This window comes from Triturus cristatus, chromosome 3_1 (assembly GCF_964204655.1).
Source record: "Triturus cristatus chromosome 3_1, aTriCri1.1, whole genome shotgun sequence".
NCBI lineage: Eukaryota > Metazoa > Chordata > Amphibia > Caudata > Salamandridae > Triturus > Triturus cristatus.
Window position 1 is genome coordinate 391,469,445 of NC_140583.1, and position 20,107 is coordinate 391,489,551.

At 44.6% G+C, this 20,107-nt stretch overlaps 1 protein-coding gene across 3 annotated transcripts in view; it reads left to right on the forward strand.

Annotated features, from left to right (window-relative positions):
- The window catches only part of MYO5A (myosin VA), an 847,747-nt gene that overhangs the window by 631,864 nt on the left and 195,776 nt on the right, over positions 1-20,107 (forward strand). For all 3 annotated transcript variants that reach the window (XM_085644171.1, XM_085644172.1, XM_085644173.1), the window contains exon 15: positions 18,836-18,997. In XM_085644171.1, the coding sequence (XP_085500297.1) occupies positions 18,836-18,997 (162 nt within the window). The remainder of the gene's footprint in view (positions 1-18,835; positions 18,998-20,107) is intronic.

Below are 20,107 nucleotides of genomic sequence, written 5' to 3' on the forward strand. Positions count from 1 at the left end.
CCTCAAATCTTTGACATCTAAGTGGGCAGGGGGTTCGTGTGATGGATGACCTGCTTGTGGTGCAGACAAGGAGACTATTGGACACTTTTTATTTGTCTGCAGGTCTTACGCGGCCCCAAGGCGTTACTGGTTGTCTCCGATGTGCAAAAATCTAGGAACAACTAGTGGCACTGTGGCCCTGCGTATAATACGTACTAATACTTTGCCATGGATCACAGTAGCCACTGCAAAATATTTAGGCTGGGCGTGGACAATCAGACAGAGATTGCTAGTCACTTGACTACTCTCATGATTTAGGAGAGACTGCTAGTCCTTTGATTATTCTCTCTTATGTTTTATCTTTTTTAAAACTATTTTTTAACTCTTTACTGCCTAAAGACAACATGTTATGGTCATGTACAAGACATGTGTATGCTTTGTATATATTGATCTCAATTTAATTCCTTTTTATCCATGTATGAATTTCTTATTGTAAAATGTTCTTGCTTTTATGAATAATATTCGAATAAAGCATACTTTGACTGACTGATTGACTGATATGTATCTACATAATCAGGATTGCAATCTACGGGAGCCCTTTTAAGAATAGGAAGGATGGGACTATTACACACATTGGAGGCTGTCTCCTTCACCACCCCAGAGCAGATCAGATCCTGAATAATGGACAACAAGGCTCGTTCACCTGCAGGGGCAATTTTATATTGCGGTATTTTCGGTAGACGAGAATTTTGCTTCAAGGTAATTGAAATAGGGGGTATTCTCAACAAACCCACATCAGTGTCTCCAGTAGCCCAAAGTGTTTTTGGAATCTTCGCAAATTCAGGGGGTAAGGTATCCGTTTTGGAGAAGTACTGCTCCGAAGGGGTAAAAGGGGTTTTAATAGTCAAATAGACACCATCTGGGGAACAATATATACGAGCATATAACCTTTTCAATAAGTCTACGCCTAATAAATTCTCTCCACATTGCGACGTTAAAAGAAATGGTGAATCAATAGAAATAGGGCCCAAAGTGAACGAAAGAGGTTGGGAAATGGGGCTTACCACCGGAGTTCCTGAGAAACCTACGGACACATTATTCTGGCCAGACAGAGCAGCCCCAGGGACTAGGGCATGCGAAACAGAACTGTTCATAGCTCCCGTGTCAACTAGAAACGTACCCGATGCACCCTTAAATGTGCATTAACATAAGGTCCGTTTTGATCTATAGGAATTGACAGACGTCCCCCACTCTGCCTTCGGCTATCCCATGCATGAGGATAGCCTGCCGATGCATCGCTGACCCATTCTTCGTTGAAGTACTGCTTTCCCTGACCATGATCAAAATAGTTTTGACTATTCCCACCTTGTCCAGACTCTTCCTGCCTTGTATGTCCACCTCGATTTCCACCTCCGCGTCCTCTCCCTTGGCCCCGCATAGTACCGTGTTGCGCATATAACAACGGACACTGAGAACGCCAATGTCCTTCCTGTTTACAGAATGCGCATTGGTTTATTCCTCAATCAGTTCTTCCTCCACCCTGTACTTGGCCCGCCCCTCGTGAGGCAGAAGTTGGCACTCCCCGACCCCTTCCACGGCCTCTCTCAACCTGCTGTAACAGGACCCGCGTTTTTAAATCCTTTGCTTTCTTTTCCGTTTTGTCCTTACTTTCATTCTCTCGGTGCTCATAGTATTGAGCCATGCTTAATATAATCGAAGGAGTAGACGTCGTCCAAGTACTTTCTGCTGCCTGGAGCTGGGCCGAAATTTCAGGCAGTAAATTAGTTACAAACCTATTGATAAACAAATGTATGCCGACCTCCTTGGATAAGTCTTGTCCGCTGAAGTCAATGAAAAAACCTTCAAATCTAGTGAAAAATTCCGACACACATCTTTCTTTTGTCGGCATGCTGTCAATTTATCCCAATCAACTTTTCTAGGAGGGATTAACGAATGCATGTATGTAATTATTTTGTCAGGTAACGTTAATATTTCAGCCCTGGGCTTATCTCCTGGTTTTCGATCTCTATCCCAATCTTTCAATTGATCCCATGTTCCCCCAAATTCAGTCACATGATCTTGGTCATGTACCTGACGCCATATATCTACTGGTACCAATAAAGCAAAAAATAACTCTATATCGGCCAACGTCATTACCGCTGATGAGGCGGCTTCAGTAAGTTCTTTATAATATGCTGTGGGATTTTTCCTAGGATCGGGCAAATGAGCCTTTAATGACAGCACTTCACTGCGTTTCCACGGGGTGTACACCCACTGTTCCTGAAACTGAGCATCTACTCGCGGGCGGGTAACCACCCCCGTTGCATCTACTATTTCAGTAATTTCTGGATGATAAATAGGGTGGACTTCACGCACTGGGAAATGTGTGGAGCCCGTAGGAACAGCAGAGTAAAGTAGAGTTCTATAACTAACCATTGTTCCAATATTTCTGTACACCTCCTCCGGGCTTAAGTGAAATTTATGTGCTTGGTCATGAATATCATACAATATTGCTGGAGCCTTCCCCCCTTCGTGAACCTGTTCCCATAATGATATCAGGCATGCAGCCATATGGTCTAACGCATGCTGTTGCATCACGGGCTCATAGTCTTTCATAGTGCTCCATATGTCAGACAAAGTATAAATAGGCTGTCGCATCCATTGTGACGCTTGCTGTGCAATAGTTTCTCTTTCCTCTGATCCCAATGCTGACCGGGTAAACAGCTTCTTACCATCAAGAAACCCGGGCGGATGTACCGGAGTGGAAACAGCTGGTAAAGGAGTCGCACTCGCTGAGGAAGAGGTCAACACATGAGGAAAATGGGCTGACCCGGGTTACAGCTGAGGAGTTTCAGCTGCCGCAGATGACAATAAAGTGGGCAATAAAGTCATAATCTCGGAGAGAGACGAGGACAACCGGGACAAATTGGTTTGAGGCGCAAGGAGGAGAGGGGCTGGAGGTGCTGACACTGTAGGAGCTACTATTGACACAGCTGAAACTTGCGCAGGAGCAGCTGACCCCGCAACGGCTGATACCGGGGCAACTGGTGCTTCCGGATATAACCGTTGCGGCACATACGGGGGTGATGGACGCATGTCCAATAGATCTCCTATTTCATCTTCAGCGTCAGGCCGAGCCACATAACTTTTATCGACCTGTAATCTAAACTCCCGATTCACACATTCGATCCCTTCTTCCGTGCGGGCTCTGTCGTAGGCAACAGCCTTCTGGGTAATGGTTTGCCCTGCTTTGACTCTAGCTAGTTTCTCTTCCCTCATTCGCCTTCGTTTCGATTCCTTCTGCCAGGTGTTTAACGCTTCAAACATAGACTGCCTACTGCGTCTAGAAAATAACTGATCCTGTAAGAAGGCAATTTTCTTTTCATCAAAAGAACCCGTTTTAGGCCATTGCAATTCTTCATTACCTCTGGTATACTTATGCCACAAAGTATTGAACAATAGAGGAGCTATTCCGTGTTTTATGTACATGTAATGACTAGGACTGCCTTCCGGTGGGGCAGGCTGGCTTTCGGCCAGACGAGAGCCACTAGTCCGACAACAGCAACCAAAACAATTCAATTTACTGAAGCACGGCATGTTAGTTAGCAGACAAACACCAACAACATACAAACAAATTCTTGTATCACATATAACACATACTGATTGTTCCTATATAACGTTTTCTGCAGTTCAACCTCAACCTACTTATTCAAACTTGATGCATCCAAACAAACGAACCGAGCCCGTCGACTCCCGTTCGTGGAGAATTATTCAAAATACCGGACCGACAGAATCACAACGAGCAGTCTTCCAAAAGACTGGCAAGAGGCAGTCAGACAGGTGCGACCACGGACTGGACTACAGACCATCCCATGACCTCCTTGGTTCACCACTGAGACTGTTCTGATGTGGTGCGAGCCTCACCTCAGGTATGTCTCATGGCTACCCAATTACAGCCACAGGCTTTTCTGAATACAATCCGGCCGTGTGTTACACGCAGGTAACAACTAGGCATCTGATCGGTGTCTCTAAATCATAAAAGATCCATGGAGTCGCTGCAGTCAGTCCTTACCGGACCACCCTGCAAGACCTCCATAATTCTCCTAGGGTACTCATGACCCCCAAATCAAAATACAGTTAACTGTTTCCAAATGCACCGCTCAAAGCGTGCGTCAAACATACAAATTACTCACCGGGTGCACCCAGGTATGGACGTTCGTTCTCCGCTGCCAACTTCTTGGGACCAGCACGGTCAGCTCCTGGGTTAGGCCCGTAGGACCCCGGTGAAGGGCTACTAGCAGCAGAGGACACCCTGATCAGGAGTGCGGAGTGGAGGTGCCCTCCTCTCCACCCGCCCGACCAGGGCGCCCTCAATCCGACCACCCGAATACGGGGGAGGAAAGACCCTTTCACGGGGTCCCACCAGAGTCGCCAACTGATGTACTTAACAAAAATCCCAAGGGCCACACTTACCGATGGTCCGCAATAGCCTTTCCAAATAACAGTCAGTTGGCAACGGAGAAGGTTCAAACGTTTTATTGGCCAAAGCAAAACTCTACATAGAGGAGCCTCGTCGATCCTCACCCATCAGGTGCACCGAGGAAGACCGCTGGCTCCTTGACAAAACCACACTTGTATACATAACAGATTCAGCATACAAAGCCATACAAGTGGAAAAATACCAGTTAGTCCAAGGGCTCCTGGATGAGCTCATACAGTGTTAAGTTTCAGCCTTAGACAAAGGGTTGCTATCTATACAGAGGAGGTCGGCAGGGTGACTCCCTTTTCGTCCCAGGGCCTGAAGGAATTTGCTTGATACTCCCTACAGCAGATGTGACCTTGTGCCTCGGCCGTAAATACAACTAACATGTCTCGAGGCTGGTACGAACTAAATCATGAAGATGGTAGGCAAAGGAAACCACGTGATCTGAAACGTGGTCAATCACAGACCAAGATGGCTACAGTATGGTTTTCGGCCCTTTTGTCATGCAGTGAGAAACGAAAGAAATATGCTTCTTCTAGAACCTATCAATAGGTGTTTATGCGATTAGAATACTGTCATAGATACATTGTGCTAACTTTACATGGTGTGAATAAACAGAACAAATTATTTTTATCCTTCAATTCATCTGAGTGTGCGAGCGTGCCTGTTTGTAAAGGGTACACCCCACTGTCGTAACGAAACTTGAGGGGGTCCCCTGCAAGGTACGTGGAGGGGCTCCCTCCGGACTCAATCAGGAGCTCTCCGGCCAGAGTACTGTGCTGAGGGGGCCACCTGGAGCTCGGGGGGCCCCCGCATCGAGTGTTCTGCAGGAGTCTGTGTTCCGCCACTGGTACACCGCCAACCAAATAGACTCACTCTGCCCTCTGATGTGCATCGTTTCTTTAAGCCGTCTTGCAACTACTCAGTACTATAAACTCTTTAACTGTTACTCACAGCTGTCAAGTTTCTGCGGTACATGCAGTGGCATAACAAAACTTTAGGGGGCCCCCCTGCAAAGTACATGAAGGGGGCCCTCCACGCTCTGGACTCGGTCTGAAGCTCTCAAGCCAGGGGTCCGCCGCTGCACTGTGCGGGCAGGGCCACCTGGAGCTCGACCGCCCTTCATCACGGGGGCTATTATTACGCCACTTGGTCAATGAGTGATGTGCTTCTCTAGTCCATATTTTTTCTTTGAATCCTCTGATTTGTAATCCTGCTTTATAAATGGAGAAACAAGAATACAAGTCCCAGAATTCACAGAAAAACCTGGCCTGGAGCAACACATCACGCATGGACCTGGGAAACTTGGCAGTCCTGCTTTTTGGTGTGTTAAAGATGTGTTGATGGACCGGTTCAAATAACTCCTGCCCATTTATTTTGTCCTCGTTAGGTCTTGCTTATAGCCAGATTTGAGCTCTTCCGTATCTGTCCTTCAAGACCTAATGTGGACCATACATTACTTACAGTGGGCTTTCGGTAAGCCTGTAATTCACGATTGGTTGTCTCGCTTTTCAATCTCAATTGCTTCCTTGTTCTTCAATGACTTTCCTTCCTTTTCTTATATTTGTCTCTCCCCTGTAGCATAGATATTTTTACCATTCTTTTACGTGTATCTTTCCACTTTTAAAATTCTGGGTAACTACTTGTTTCTTTTGCTATCTGCATTCCATGTGAGTGCATGTGCTTTGTTCTATTCTACACTGTTTGCTTTTAAGGTCAAGCCTATAGCAGCGCATGCGCTGTGCTCTGGCGAGACCTTTAGTAAGGGCTTCAGAAAATGCTACCAATGTGGCCTAGAGCTTGAGTGCATGTGCACAGGCACGCGCTTATGAGCAGAGGCGCCATATGGCTTTCCTCTCTTGTCATGGGTCACAAGCCCTGGCTGTTCTCTCTGCACTCCCAGACCTTCTCCAGCCTGCTCTTTCCCCTCTCGACCCCTCCCTTTGGACAGGGAGGAGGGAAACTGCTCCTGTTTGCAAGCCTCACCACTATTCATGCCATGGAAGTATGTCAATATGGCATGAACAGTGCATTTTATTTCTTGAAAACAAGTGTCCCGGTCTCCCTTTCTACTCTGGGCTGCTCGCTCCTGTGGCCCCCACCTCTAGGCTTCAAGGTCAGAGTCTGCCAGCAGCTTCACTCTGCAGCTCTTCTCTCCTCCTTCTCCCCCCCCCCCCCTTTTCAGAGGGGAGGGGAAGGGAGGCTGGATCCATTGCAAGCTTCTCAACCAGCAGTTTTAGGTATGTCATAGAACTGGCCACTTTACCCTTAATACGTAGTGCTTACCCCCTCTGCCCCCGCACTGTCCTAACACTTATCATCAGGTTCAAAGCTCACTGTGCTTACCCCCCTGCCCCCCGCTCTGTCCTAAAACTTATCAGGTTCAAAGCTCGCCGTGCTTAGCCCCCTGCCCCACGCTCTGTCCTAAAACTGATCATATGGTTCAAAGCTCTCTGTGCTTATCTCCCTGCCCCCCGCTCTGTCCTAACACTTATCATCAGGTTCAAAGCTCGCCGTGCTTACCCCCCCTGCCACCCGCTCTGTCCTAAAACTTATCAGGTTCAAAGCTCACCGTGCTTACCCCCCTGCCCCCGCTCTGTCCTAACACTTATCAGGTTCAAAGCTCACCGTGCTTACCCCCTCTGCCCCCGCTCTGTCCTAACACTTATCAGGTTCAAAGCTCGCTGTGCTTATCCCCCTGCCCCCGCACTGTCCTAACACTTATCATCAGGCTCAAAGCTCGCTGTGCTTACCCCCCTGCCCCCCGCTCTGTCCTAAAACTTATCATCAGGTTCAAAGCTCGCCGTGCTTACCCGCCTGCCCCCCGCTCGGTCCTAAAACTGATCATATGGTTCAAAACTCTCCGTGCTTACCCCCTGCCCCCCAATCTGTGCTAACACTTATCATCAGGTTCAAAGTTCGTTGTGCTTACCCCCTTGCCCCCCGCTCTGTCCTAACACTTATCATCCAGTTCAAAACTCACCGTGCTTATCCCCTGCCCCCGCTCTGTCCTAACACTTATCATCAGGTTCAAAGGTTGCCGTGCTTACCCCCCTGACACCCGCTCTGTCCTAACACTTATCAGGTTCAAAGCTCGCCGTGCTTAATCCCTCTGCCCCCGCTCTGTCCTAACACTTATCAGGTTCAAAGCTCGCCGTGTTTACCCCCCCTGCCACATGCTCTGTCCTACCACTTATCAGGTTCAAAGCTCGCCGTGCTTACCCCCCTGCCCCCGCTCTGTCCTAACACTTATCATCAGGTTCAAAGCTCGCCGTGTTTACCCCCCCCCCCACTGCCACATGCTCTGTCCTAACACTTATCATCAGGTTCAAAGCTCGCCGTGCTTACACCCCTGCCCCCGCTCTGTCCTAACACTTATCATCAGGTTCAAAGCTCGCCGTGCTTACTCCCCTGCCCCCGCTCTGTCCTAACACTTATCATCAGGTTCAAAGATCGGCGTGCTTATCCCCCTGCCCCCGCTCTGTCCTAGCACTTATCAACAGGTAAATAGTTTGCTGTGCTTACCCCCCTGCCTCCCGCTCTGTCCTAAAACGTATCAGGTTCAAAGCTCGCCGTGCTACCCCCTGCCCCCCGCTCTGTCCTAAAACAGATCATCCGGTTCAAAGCTTGCCATGCTTATCCCCCTGCCCCCCGCACTGTCCTAACACTTATCATCAGGTTCAATGCTTGCTGTGATTATCCCGCTGCCCCCCGCTCTGTCTTATAACACTTATCAGTTTCAAAGCTCGCCGTGCTTGCCCCCCGCTCTGTCCTATCACTTATCAGGTTCAAAGCTGACCGTGCTTAACCCCCTGCCCCACGCACTGTCCTAACACTTATCAGGTTCACAGCTCGCCGTTATGCAGCACAATATCCTTGGTGCAACAACATCAACTGTTGCAAGGCTAAACACTTATAAGGTCCCAAAAGCGAGACCTATTGGCTATGCCAATGCTTGTTGCTTTACCTTTCAATTATCACCCCCATGCCACGCAATCTGTTTTGGTCCATCCACTATAACCCCCACACCCGTTCACAGCTTCCTCCACCCCGGCAGTTTTTTTAATTAATTTTTAATGGCTGCTTTCGACCTTAAGCTTGCCTTTTGCTCCCAACACCCACTCTCCGCTGCTTCTCCGCTATCCAGTCCTATGTTGCTGCCTCCACTCCTCACAGTTCTTATAATAAAACATTTATTTCCAATTTTGTGGGAGAGCCTGGCAGCTGTCATTTGCTGTCATGTCACCCTGTTTTGAAAAGTCGCACTTTTATCAAAATAAAAATTATATTTTCTGTTATTTGCCACTCCGTATGCCATCTGCAGTCTTGGAAAGCTAAATTTAAACACGCATTGGGAATACATAAGGTCTCGCATTTGCTTGAGTTAGAGCTATTGGCGTTATAAATGATAGTGTCTTACCCATGAGTTATGGATTATATGTATGTGGTGTGTAGTGGAATTATGTAGGCGAGATTGGAATTGTTGAGGAATTGTGTGGCGTGGAATTGTGTGGGGTGGAGTGCATTTTCTAGTCGAAATATGTGGCATGGTGTGCAGTGAAATTATGTGGATAGTAATTATGTGGTATTGAGTGTATTGGTAATATGTGGAGTGGGATTTTGTTAAGTAGTGCAATTATGTGGAATGGTGTTTTTTGTTGTGGAGTGGTATGTACTGGAGTTTAATTATGTGGTGTGCTATTGAATTTTGTGGCATGATGTGGAATTGTGTGGGTTGGATGTAAGTGGTGTGTTGTGGAATTGGGTTTATGTGAATTATGTGGCTTGGTGTAGAATTATGTAGTGTGGTTTGGAAATGTGTCCAGAATGCACTTCAGCAGCTTGCAGATCCTCTGTGTAATGTAATGTTACCCATAAATGAATTATAAAGATACAGATCATGAAGGAGTAGAAACCAGTTCTCATATTAATTGAAGCCGAGCGAGCTCAACTCCACGTATGCTTATGTTTTGTATTTAATATGCAAATTGCATTGGAAGCCAACACAGGTGTTCTCCTTGTTTGCCAATATTAACTTTCAGCAGCACTTGGACTGTTAAATTAAGGTTTAAGCACCTGCACTTTTTATAGTTGTTGAAAATAGAGCACTTCCCTAATAAATGCCATTGAATAAACAGGAGCGAGCAATTCCTTCTTTGCCCCAAAACCGTAACTTGATGCACACCCCCCTCTGGTGTACTTTGTCATCAGTATCATTCTTTAGGAAGTTTTTCATGGTCCGTTAAGTTAAAAAAGCCAAGGTTTCCACTCAAACAACTATAGTATTGTTCTCAGTGGTTATTCGTAAGAGTAATGTGTACTATATGAAAGCTTTAAAGCATTAGCCAATCTGACCATTTTGGTGTTATTCCTGTAGAATTAATGCAATGGCATGTTCGCAGAAATTTCATTAAAGCATGCCAGCTTGTGATTGTAAAGTCTGCACCATCTCGAGGTCGAAGCAAGGGGAAAGAAAGTTACAATCAGCCCCTATCCTCATGAATTTTTCCTTTCTTTGCCCTGCAGCTGCATATGTATGAACTAATATGCTTGAAATTGAGTGAGATGCAATACAAAAGAGTAAATGCAACCCCTTCATTTAAAGGTTGCTCAGATATGGACGCTTGATTCCCATTGTGTTTAGTTTTGATTACTGTGTCTTGCACTGTTGACCTTAAAAATTAATCCATTTTAAAACTGGAGTTGATTTTTAAGATATGTTTTTTAAAAGGGCGCTTAATTTGAGGTTTGATAACATATATAGATCTATAAAGCGAGGCCGGGGTAGTGTGCGAGGCGAAGGAGACAGCCCACGGAAAAACTTCCCATCGTGAGATGAGAGCATTAGAAGAAAGGATGCATGTTAGCCACATTAAAAAAACAGAGGGCTAATTCTGGGACGCATTTAACCCCTTGTGCTCTGGTTTTCTAGTGGTAGACCTAGTCTAAAAGGAAAACAGGCACCGTGGTGAAACAAAGCATGGTGCCCATCTTCATAAAACATTTGAACATTCACGCGGCTATAGATTATGCCCACAAACAGCAAAAACGCTTTACACACATGCCGTTCAGCATGAGCGCTGGTGCCCAAAGCTCTGCTCACAAACCTGTGGCCAGTGAACTAAAACACCCGGGGCTGCGAGAAGAGAGCATGCTCACCATGCCATTCCAGTTTGAACCCAGCCATATGCAAATCAGTCTTGACACTGTGCCTCATGGGAACAGTCCAGCCCGAACTGCCAAGCCAGGTCCTCCCTGAACCAGAAAAAAGCATCCTAGGACTGGTATCGGGGTTTCACCCCTCATCAGCCAGGACAGCTTGAGTCCAGTGGCACAGTGAGCCCGGGACCCACATCTGGGCATACCCGGCGCACTTAGGGCGAGGAAGCAAAAGACACACAATTGATGCACGGAATGATGAACAAATCAAAACATTAACCCCAATCAAGAGATCTGGGTTAAATCCATCATTCTTTTGCTCACCATGCCACCCCAGTTTAGACCTGCCTATATGCAAATCAGTCTTGACCCTGTGCCTCATTGGAACAGTCCAACCCAAACTGCCAAGCCAGGTCCTCCCTAAGCGGGAACGGTATGCCCAGACATGAGTCCCATGCTCACTACACCACTGGATTCAAGCTAGCCTGGCTAATGAAGGGTGATGCCCGGAAACCCGTCCCAGGATTGCTGTTTCTGGTCCAGGGAGGACCTGGCTTGGCAGTTCGGGCTGGACTGTTCCCACAAGGAACAGGGTCAAGACTGATTTGCATATGGCTGGGGTTGTGTGGTGAGCAAAAGAATGATGGATTAAACCCAGATCCTTGTGACTGGGGGTGAATGTTTGCATTGTCCAGCATTCCATCCATCACTTGTTTCTTTTGCACAAGTCAATATGTGGGCATGCACAGAAAGAAAGTAAAACGTTTTAAACTATTTTGATTCACTGCTCTAAATGGGTGTTTGAGGCATTCGAACAGTATTTTCAGAGAATGTTAGGCTGGTCATAACTCATACATGATCATGCATGGTGACACATTTGCACATATGTCATAATGCTGTAGCATCATGACGGTTACGTATGCATATGGGATGATGCATGCATGCACTTACACCCATCATTGTGCTGGCCTTGCTTTTTTATTTTTTTTGTATTGTTTTACTGATGCTCTTCAGTTTAGCAATGTATATAACAGATCATTATTATTGAAGTTACTATGTAAAATATATTTTCCTTGGCTGCAGCTACTTAATAAACATGTCACATTTGAGCTTGTGAACTGCTGTTATTGGTTGTGAGAATTCCTGTTTCTGTGTGAGTCTCGAGCATCCTAATAGATGCCACTGCTGGGAACGGCTCGTTGATGCTGGGCGCCTAATCCTCAGGATGGGTCATTATCCAATGGTACGGGCTGGACTTGCCTAGGCTCTGTGGGAGTGAGTTATATTCTCCTGGGCCATGCTGACAGGAGTTATTCGAACTGTGTGCATCAGGCCTTCACTGGGTGCCAATAGGACAGCTTTGGTTGGGTGAAAGCTAGAATAAAATATTAAGGAGAAGGTTAGTATTGAAACTGTCACAATGGATATCACTCAAGTAAGTTATCCTGGAAAGAGAGACCTCTGTAGGATACTCAGTGGATGGAAGATGAACTGTGTAAATAGACACCGAGTTAGGAGGACTGTGCTCATGGCAATGTCTCTCCAAGGGGAAATATAAGGATTCTTCAGTTTGCGCCCAGATGTAGCAGCCCTTTGATCGGGATGTGAAGTCTCTGTTGGGGGACTTTAATAAACAAAAGTGTGAGTACTCTCTCTAGTCCTGCTCTCAGGAGGCGGTGGGGCACACTGACGAGGTGCCTATAGCGCGCTGGTACTCCCGCTGCGCAGGAGCATTGACTAGACTCTTCTTCTGGGGAACTACTGGCCCGAGTGACTACTGCTGTGAATCAGCTCACAGAGGAGGAGGAGGAAGCGGGGCATACTGATGAGGCGTTCATAGCACACCGGTTCTCTAGCTGCTCGGTTTGCTTCAAAAGGTACTGTTAACTTCAACTGTGAGCAATTTTTAAGTGCCACCCGTGACTGTAGTTGGCTGTCATAATTACTCACACCTATTTTGTTGCATACCACTGAACTCCATGTTGCTTGTTTACAAGTATTGTAGGATGGTTAAGCGAAAGCTGGGTCCTAATATGGAGGGGGTTGCTTCAGCAGGGTCCCCATGCCTTGGAATTCCCCCTTAAATAACATACGGAGGCTATCATTACGAGCCCATCAGACAAGGCACCAGGGGTGTATGGGGTGCCAATGGACCTGTATAAATCCATCCCAGAACTGCGGGCACCCTTGTTGTGTAATGCTTTCATGCCATTGTTAAATCAGGTCTCCCACAGTCTTGGAATTATCATCATTGTGCCAATCAGGGCAACCCTCAATCACCAGGTTGTTATAGGCCAATATCTCTGCTGAATTCAGCGATGAAGCTGGCAGGGAGCGCGATTTTATAGCGCCTCTTAGCTTGGGTCAGGCAGACGGACACGGTGTCAGAGGTGCATTAGGGGATTCAGGAAGGGCTTGGCACGGTGGAGCAATGCCTGAATCTGCATATGCTGATAAGTGAAAACACCATTACCAAGCAGGGCTCCATCTACCTGGCCTTCATGGGCCTCTGCTGTGCCTTCAACAGCGTAGTAAGATCTAAATTGTGGGGGATCCTGATTAACCTAGGGGTGGATGGCAGCCTAGTGAAATTTTTGTGGGCATTCCATCATGAGGTTTAGTAAGATACGACCATGGACGTTTTTTAGGGGTCGCAGCTGCGACTCCTGGCTTGCCCTTTGCTACCCTTAGTCCTGCCTTTGTGACCCCTGGCCTCAGAGGTGCCATATTCAGTGCCAGGAACACAGGTGCAGCTGGGGCTCCAGTCTTTATTTTCTGTCAATTTTGTATTACTCCATTAGTGAATAAATAAAATACATAATTCATCAATAGTGTAATAAAAATGGAGTACAATAAGCTGAAATATGCCCTTCCAGGCAGCTGAGCTAAGGAAAAAAAGATTTAAAATGTATGTTGTGTGCATGCTTGCAGGTAAGAGTGTGTTTAATTGTGAGTGTATATGTGTAAATTTGTGTGTCTGTGTACTTACGTGTGTGCGAGTGAAAGTGGTGGTCAAAGGGCGTGTGATGTCACTTCCGCTACTCCTGGCATTTCCAGGAATTGATGTCCATGGGTACGACCCATCGGTGAGTGTTCAGATAGTTTTAAGGTGGAGAGAGGGGTACACCAGGGCTGTGTCCTGGTCCCAATATTATTCTTCTTGTATATCAATTGTTTAGGCACAGCCTTGTCTGAAACAGATTCAGATGCCCCCTTAATTGGCAATTAAAGGGTTACAGTCGTAGTCTATGCGGATGACACTGTACTACTTTCCAGAACCTGTAACGGGCTAAATATTTTGTCAGGAGTTTACCTTTATGGGGTCACTCGGTCTTGTCACCAACTGAACCAAGATGCCTCTGGCTCAAATATATCAAGACGGAACTGATGGACATGGGGAGGCTGGACCTCTTTTTCAAACCCACTGCCATGACAAAATCTTATATGAAAAACCCTTTTAAGGCATTGAGGTGCTGTCAAAGGGAGGAAATTGAAACCCCAAAAATCACTATATGGGAGTATGCTGTGCTCCAAACTAGACCAGCCATGGAGCCGTATCTAGAGTGGGGAGAGGGTACCTGGGATGGAATGCTATCAACCTGATTCAGGTTAGGCTCCCTGGCATGGCATCTCGGTTTCCCTCTTGACCAGTTTAACCCGACCAAAATATTAATATGTCCATGTGATGAATCCTCCCCACAGAGGCTGCTTTCATTTGAACTTTTTCTGTCCATTCTATTCTGTTTTTACTAAAAGGTCTTTAATTCCAGTCATCAGGGAATATGGAATTCGACATTGTGGTGCTGCCCTGGTTTATTTACTACAACTTAACTCCCCGTCTAACTGTGTAAATATTTGTTCCTACTAAAAATGTGCTGTTAATAGAAGAAAAACTATGTTCTAATTAGCGGGGATATTTCCGTTGGGCGGGCCCCAGCACATCAGCACTTTAGGGACATCTTGTGGCTGTTTGAAATTATTTTGCGAAGGTTTTATGTATTTTATGCCTTTGTTTCACACATGCTCATAAGTGTTCGTTGGGTGTTGTGAAACTGTTCACTACTTTTTATTCGCACTCGATCCAATTAGGAGTGGTCCTGCTTCAGCTAGATATGATGGCGTTTAAGAGTTTTTTTTGTCTGTTATCGAGCCCATACTTTGCATTTTCTCTGTCTTTTTGCTTGCATTTTGCACAATGAATTGTTATGAGTCTATTAATTTGTGATTTTGATGTACTTTAATGGTTACTTGTGTAACCGAAATACCGTTTTTTGACTGACTGACAGTGAAGATGTCACAGGAGCCTGGCTTTCCAACTATATAATGAGTTTGAGTAAATGGAAGTCCCCAGTCCAGTGCTGAAGATAGCTAGGGGCTAAATCCAAATAATGTGGATGCTTGATCAACAAATAGTGTAGGATGTACTCTGTTGGCAACTCAATATTGTTCTTTGAGGAGAGGAGTGAATACAGGTAGCAGGACTGACATTGTCCGTTCCCAACTGAGATGCATGAAAGGGTAAATATTGACTTGGCTCACCCGGATGATCCTTTTAATTTAAGGTATTCACCTGTGATTATTTGATCCTTTTAAATTAAGGTATTCACCTTGATTATTTGGTATTCAATTCACTGACACCATAGAGCTGCCTACCTTATGTTATAAATTCAGGCTGCTGATTTCCATTTCAGTGGGAAACCATCTCCTGCATACCTTATACAGTGCCAACACATATCGAATGTAGGAAAAGAATAGTCCCCTACCATGCTTTGTGTTACCACAGGATGTTTACAAGATGCTACACATAGGACTAATATTCAGTGCTAAAACTAAAAGTTATTCAATTAGCTATTTTCCAGAATAAGACAAGTAAGACTATTTAACTCGTATTTCACGCATTTATTTTAGAAAATTATTCAGTTTTTATTTAGGTAGAGTTACCCAAGTACAAATCCCAAGAGTAAAGTATGGGTGAACAAGTGTCAAACTTGTTTTCTCTTTGCAGATCCAGCTTTTTTATTGTAGTGATATTGCTAATGCAGTGATTGGGTCTCAAATCTCTGTTTCTCTCTTGGCCACTGTTCTTTTGTATTATGCTGGCTAGATTACAGCTAGTAATATTTCTGCAAAACGGACTAATCCATTTTTCTCACCGAATGAGGTTTTCTGGCATGTCTAACTGACTTTACTAATAGATGGGGTCACATGTGGCTAGACACTTTTTTTTTAGCTAAGTAACATAATAAATGCTCCAATATTGGATCTTTCATGGATTCACATACTTGAATCATCAGCATTGTTGAGCTGTGATTTCCACAATGGACATAGTGAACAGTGTTAAAATATTTAACATAAACTCAACAACTTTTTTTCATCATCATAAAAGATCCAAGACTCAACCAATCCGAGTAAAGTACAGTGTTCAGCTCTCCCCACAAAGGCCACCATCCTTGGACCTACAGTATACACACTTTCATATCCCTATGTACCCATACCTTGAAGGATCTTAAGATTCCAAGTGGCCAATCGCCATTATCCTTGTCACCTGAGATGAGCAGCTACTGTTACCATGCAGTTTGTGAAAACTCTGTGGGGTACATTTAAGACTGAAGGGGAGAACTTTGAACTGATAATGGCGGTTGGCCACTTGGAATCTTAAGAAACTTCAAAGAGTAGAGTATATAGGTATCTGAAAATTTGTTGTACCTCCTGTAACATAACCATGCAGAGTTTCATCTTTTTTTAGATGTGTTGAGATTTCGAAGACCTAGTATCATCTCCATGCTCCTATTTTTCATCTAAATGAACCTGTGATTTTGAAGATATATTTTTCAAACCTGACTACTGCAGCAGAAGGACGCTTCAAATTCTACATGTTAAAAGAAGTTTTACATTGACTGAGTAAAGCAGTTTAGGAAGTGTGACCAATTGCTCGTGGCGTATGGTCACCCACAAAAAGGACATTAGCTGTGGAAACAAAGTATAGATCGCTAGGAGTCTTCAGTTATGGTGTTTTGCCTTAAAGAAGTAGGACATCTTCTGCAAGAGAAAGGGAAAGCTCATTCCACCTGAGGTGTGTCTGCATCTAAAGCCTGCTTGACCGGCATGTTCATTCCATTCCCCAGAATTGGTCAATTTAATAGATTCACATGTGACCTACCCTGCTTCCCAACTCAGCCACACCTGTATCCTTTAACACTTGTGCTATGAAATCTAAGCTAAGAGTTTTGGTTCTGTTTTGATGTGTATACTCAACTTTTGTGATTGTTAAATTCTTGTGTATGTTTAACATTATACTACTGACTATGTCTACTGTGGTACTCCCAGCTCAACGACAGGGATGATTCAAGCATGTGAATCTGCAAAAAATACCAATACTGGAGAACTTCAGTTACAGGTAAGTAACTTTATTCTTCAAGTGACCTGTCCTCTGGAACATGATGGGATAATGCTTAGTGAATGCATTTGACCCAAACTGAAAAGCAGTGCCACATCACACTACACATTGTAAGGTAAAGTGCTTCCAACAAAGCACTTTCGGACACAGCAGGCACCAGAGTTAAGTGGAACTGAGGGTATTTGATTGATAGTGGCCCATTTGTTTTTTTAATGCAGCCACAGATGTAGATAGCATGAAGCGGATGTTAGTGCGCCAGAAACAGGCTTAATGATGCTATATAAAACGTGGAGAAGCAGGTAGGTGAAAGTTAATCAAACTGAGCACTCCAACAATGATCAAATCACGCACCATCACAATTGTATACCAGAAATGTAACTTCCCTCTTCTCAGGAAGTGTCAAAGGGCTTAGTCAGTAAGCTTTTCTATATCATCAGATAAATAGGTAAGTATTGACCACAAGCTTAACCACCCCTTCCCGTACCCAGCAGTGTGACCGGGTCTCATATTCCTGCCATAAACTGGGAGTAGTTGAAATTCCTTTTAAGTGGCGTGTAAGGTTCAAAATACGAATCCCTTCAGCCAGCAGGTCACATTCAGTACGTTTTCCTCCTGGTCCCAACCTCTTCACCTCAACATTTCTGTGTCAAGCTACTGACTCAAAAAGAGTGCAAAGGTATGTTCTATTAACTAGTACATGAAGATGAGAGGGTTGAACCCTGCAAGATCTAGGCAGTGTGCTTTATTTAAAGAATGGGCATTAAACATCCCCTTTAACAAAGATGGGAGCATCTCAAAATGCAAGTTGAAAGTATTGTAAGAGGCACTGGAGTTGGAGTTTTCAATGCACTCTATTTTATTTTATTGTTTGTGTTTGTGTTTGTAATTTGATTTGCTCTCCTGCCTCACTACACACACCACAGCGCCAAGACACCTCCGGTATTAGAGCGCTTTAGAAACTTCTTTATACTTATACTTGGATCTTTTAACCCAGTGCTTTAATGGTCATAAACATTCGGAGCAGAATCTGCCGATCCTTGTTTTCCGATGGTGCAGTATAACAGAGAGTTGGTGCGCCCTCTTGTGTTGAATTTCATCCTTCTAACTTTTTATATGCCAAGGGTCTCAAAGGTGGCTATGTTTTTGAATACATGGATTGATGGCAACAAAGCTGATTCTTAATACATGTCACGGTGGGCTGAGGTAGGGTGAGATTTAATGGAGATTCTTTTGAAGTGGTGGCAGTGCCAAGGTCCCTTTCCAAGAGACTGTGGGTTGCACTGATGATGGAATGCACATTCCAACTGGTTGCTGGCATGCACACTGCCTACTAAGAGAGCAGCATTGAAGTACGGAGCAATAATTCACAGGCATCGCTGTATTTCTATGCACATGCCGTATTCCACGCCCGAATAGGAGGTATGAAGCCGCCTTCAGGTGTCACGTTTCACGGTGCCTCTGCACATATCCTGATAGTATGACTGCCACTGTGTGATTTCCATTTGGCAGGAGAAAAGATTCCTCACAGTCACGTTGAGATTTCCAGGGGCCAGAGGGAGCTTGCAGGTGTGTTGCCCACCCATTTAGTATGTTCCTCCAGGGCCCTTTTTTGCCATGGTTTCCTTAAAATAGAGCATGTGCAAAGGTGTTCCCTCTTTTACATGAGGACGCAGAAAAGTGGCAATGAGATAACTTCCCTTTCCCCCTTCGGTTTGCTATTTCCTTTACCAGATTGTTGAGTGAAATAGGATTATTCCTGTATCGATTGTAATTATTCATAATCATGTTAATGTTGTTTATTTTTCCTCTGCCACCAGTTCAAGCTGTTAACAGAGTTGTTTCAAGTAGAGGAAAAGTCCCTGAGCCCCACCTCGGTCACCCCTCAAGGTCGCACTCTCCTGTCTCGAACATCTGTGCATTCAGCCAAGTCCAAACCAGGCCAAAGCAGCAAGGAGCACAAGAAGACTGTCGGGCATCAGGTATTGTGAGCACAGCTCTCCTCTATTTCCTCTCAGTGATATCTCTGCCAGCTAGGCAGCTTTGATGTGTTGTTCTAATGGTCAAAGAAAATTGCAATGTTGCGTCAGCATTTACTGAGGTGTTGGGATCCTCTCCTCTTGTTTCAGTTGTTTTTCCTAACATCTTCCTCTACCAAGTGAATTTCATAAAGTGGGGAGTTAATCTTTATCCAAAATAAATACATTTTCTCATCCGGATTTAATTTGAAAAAAGATCCACCTAACCATTCTGTAACTCAGCCTGATATTAATTTGTCTGTTAGTCTGATTTTCGTTACATTCTGAAATATTTCCGAAAAATACAATTAGGACGTTTTGTATGAGGAAATTGCGATTCTCCTATTACCATGACTAGAGAATCTGGATTTCATTAAAGACACGGAGGCTAACATTATGCATATTTCTTTTAATGCAGAACTCCAAGCCGCATACATCATAAAGCAAAAGTTCCAGAACGTTAACAACAATAAAAGTCATGAGACCATAGCAATCTGCCTCTTTTAAATTAAGTGTAGAGCAGGATAAGTTCCAGGAAAGGAGTAGATAACTTCAAGAATCATCAGTGAGAGTAATGGAACAGTAGAGACGAACATCCGTGCGTCGAAAAACTTGAAGATTAAGAAAGATTATCTGTAAAAAGAGAGAGAGATGCAAGTAAATCTGGAATAAAAAAGGATGAAGTGAGGAAGAAAAAACAATTTTGGTTAGGCATAGATAAAACAAAGCACAGTCATCAAAACAAATCACAATACATTGACTGCAAAATATTACAAATGTATGTATGTAAATAACATAAAAGCAAGAACTTAAGATACATTTTAAAGATAAAGAATCAAAGGGAAGCGGAGGGGGGGATAATGTTAGCCTCCGTGTCTTTAATGAAATCCAGATTCTCTAGTCATGGTAATAGGAGAATCGCAATTTCATTACAAGACCGGAGGCTACCATTATGCATGTTGGTAGCCTTGTAAGACTACATCAGACATATGAGAAACTGGTTTGCAATAATGGTGAGCAAAGGTACTAGCATTGGACCAATCAGCAGCTTTGAGGATATCGTCCAACTTACCT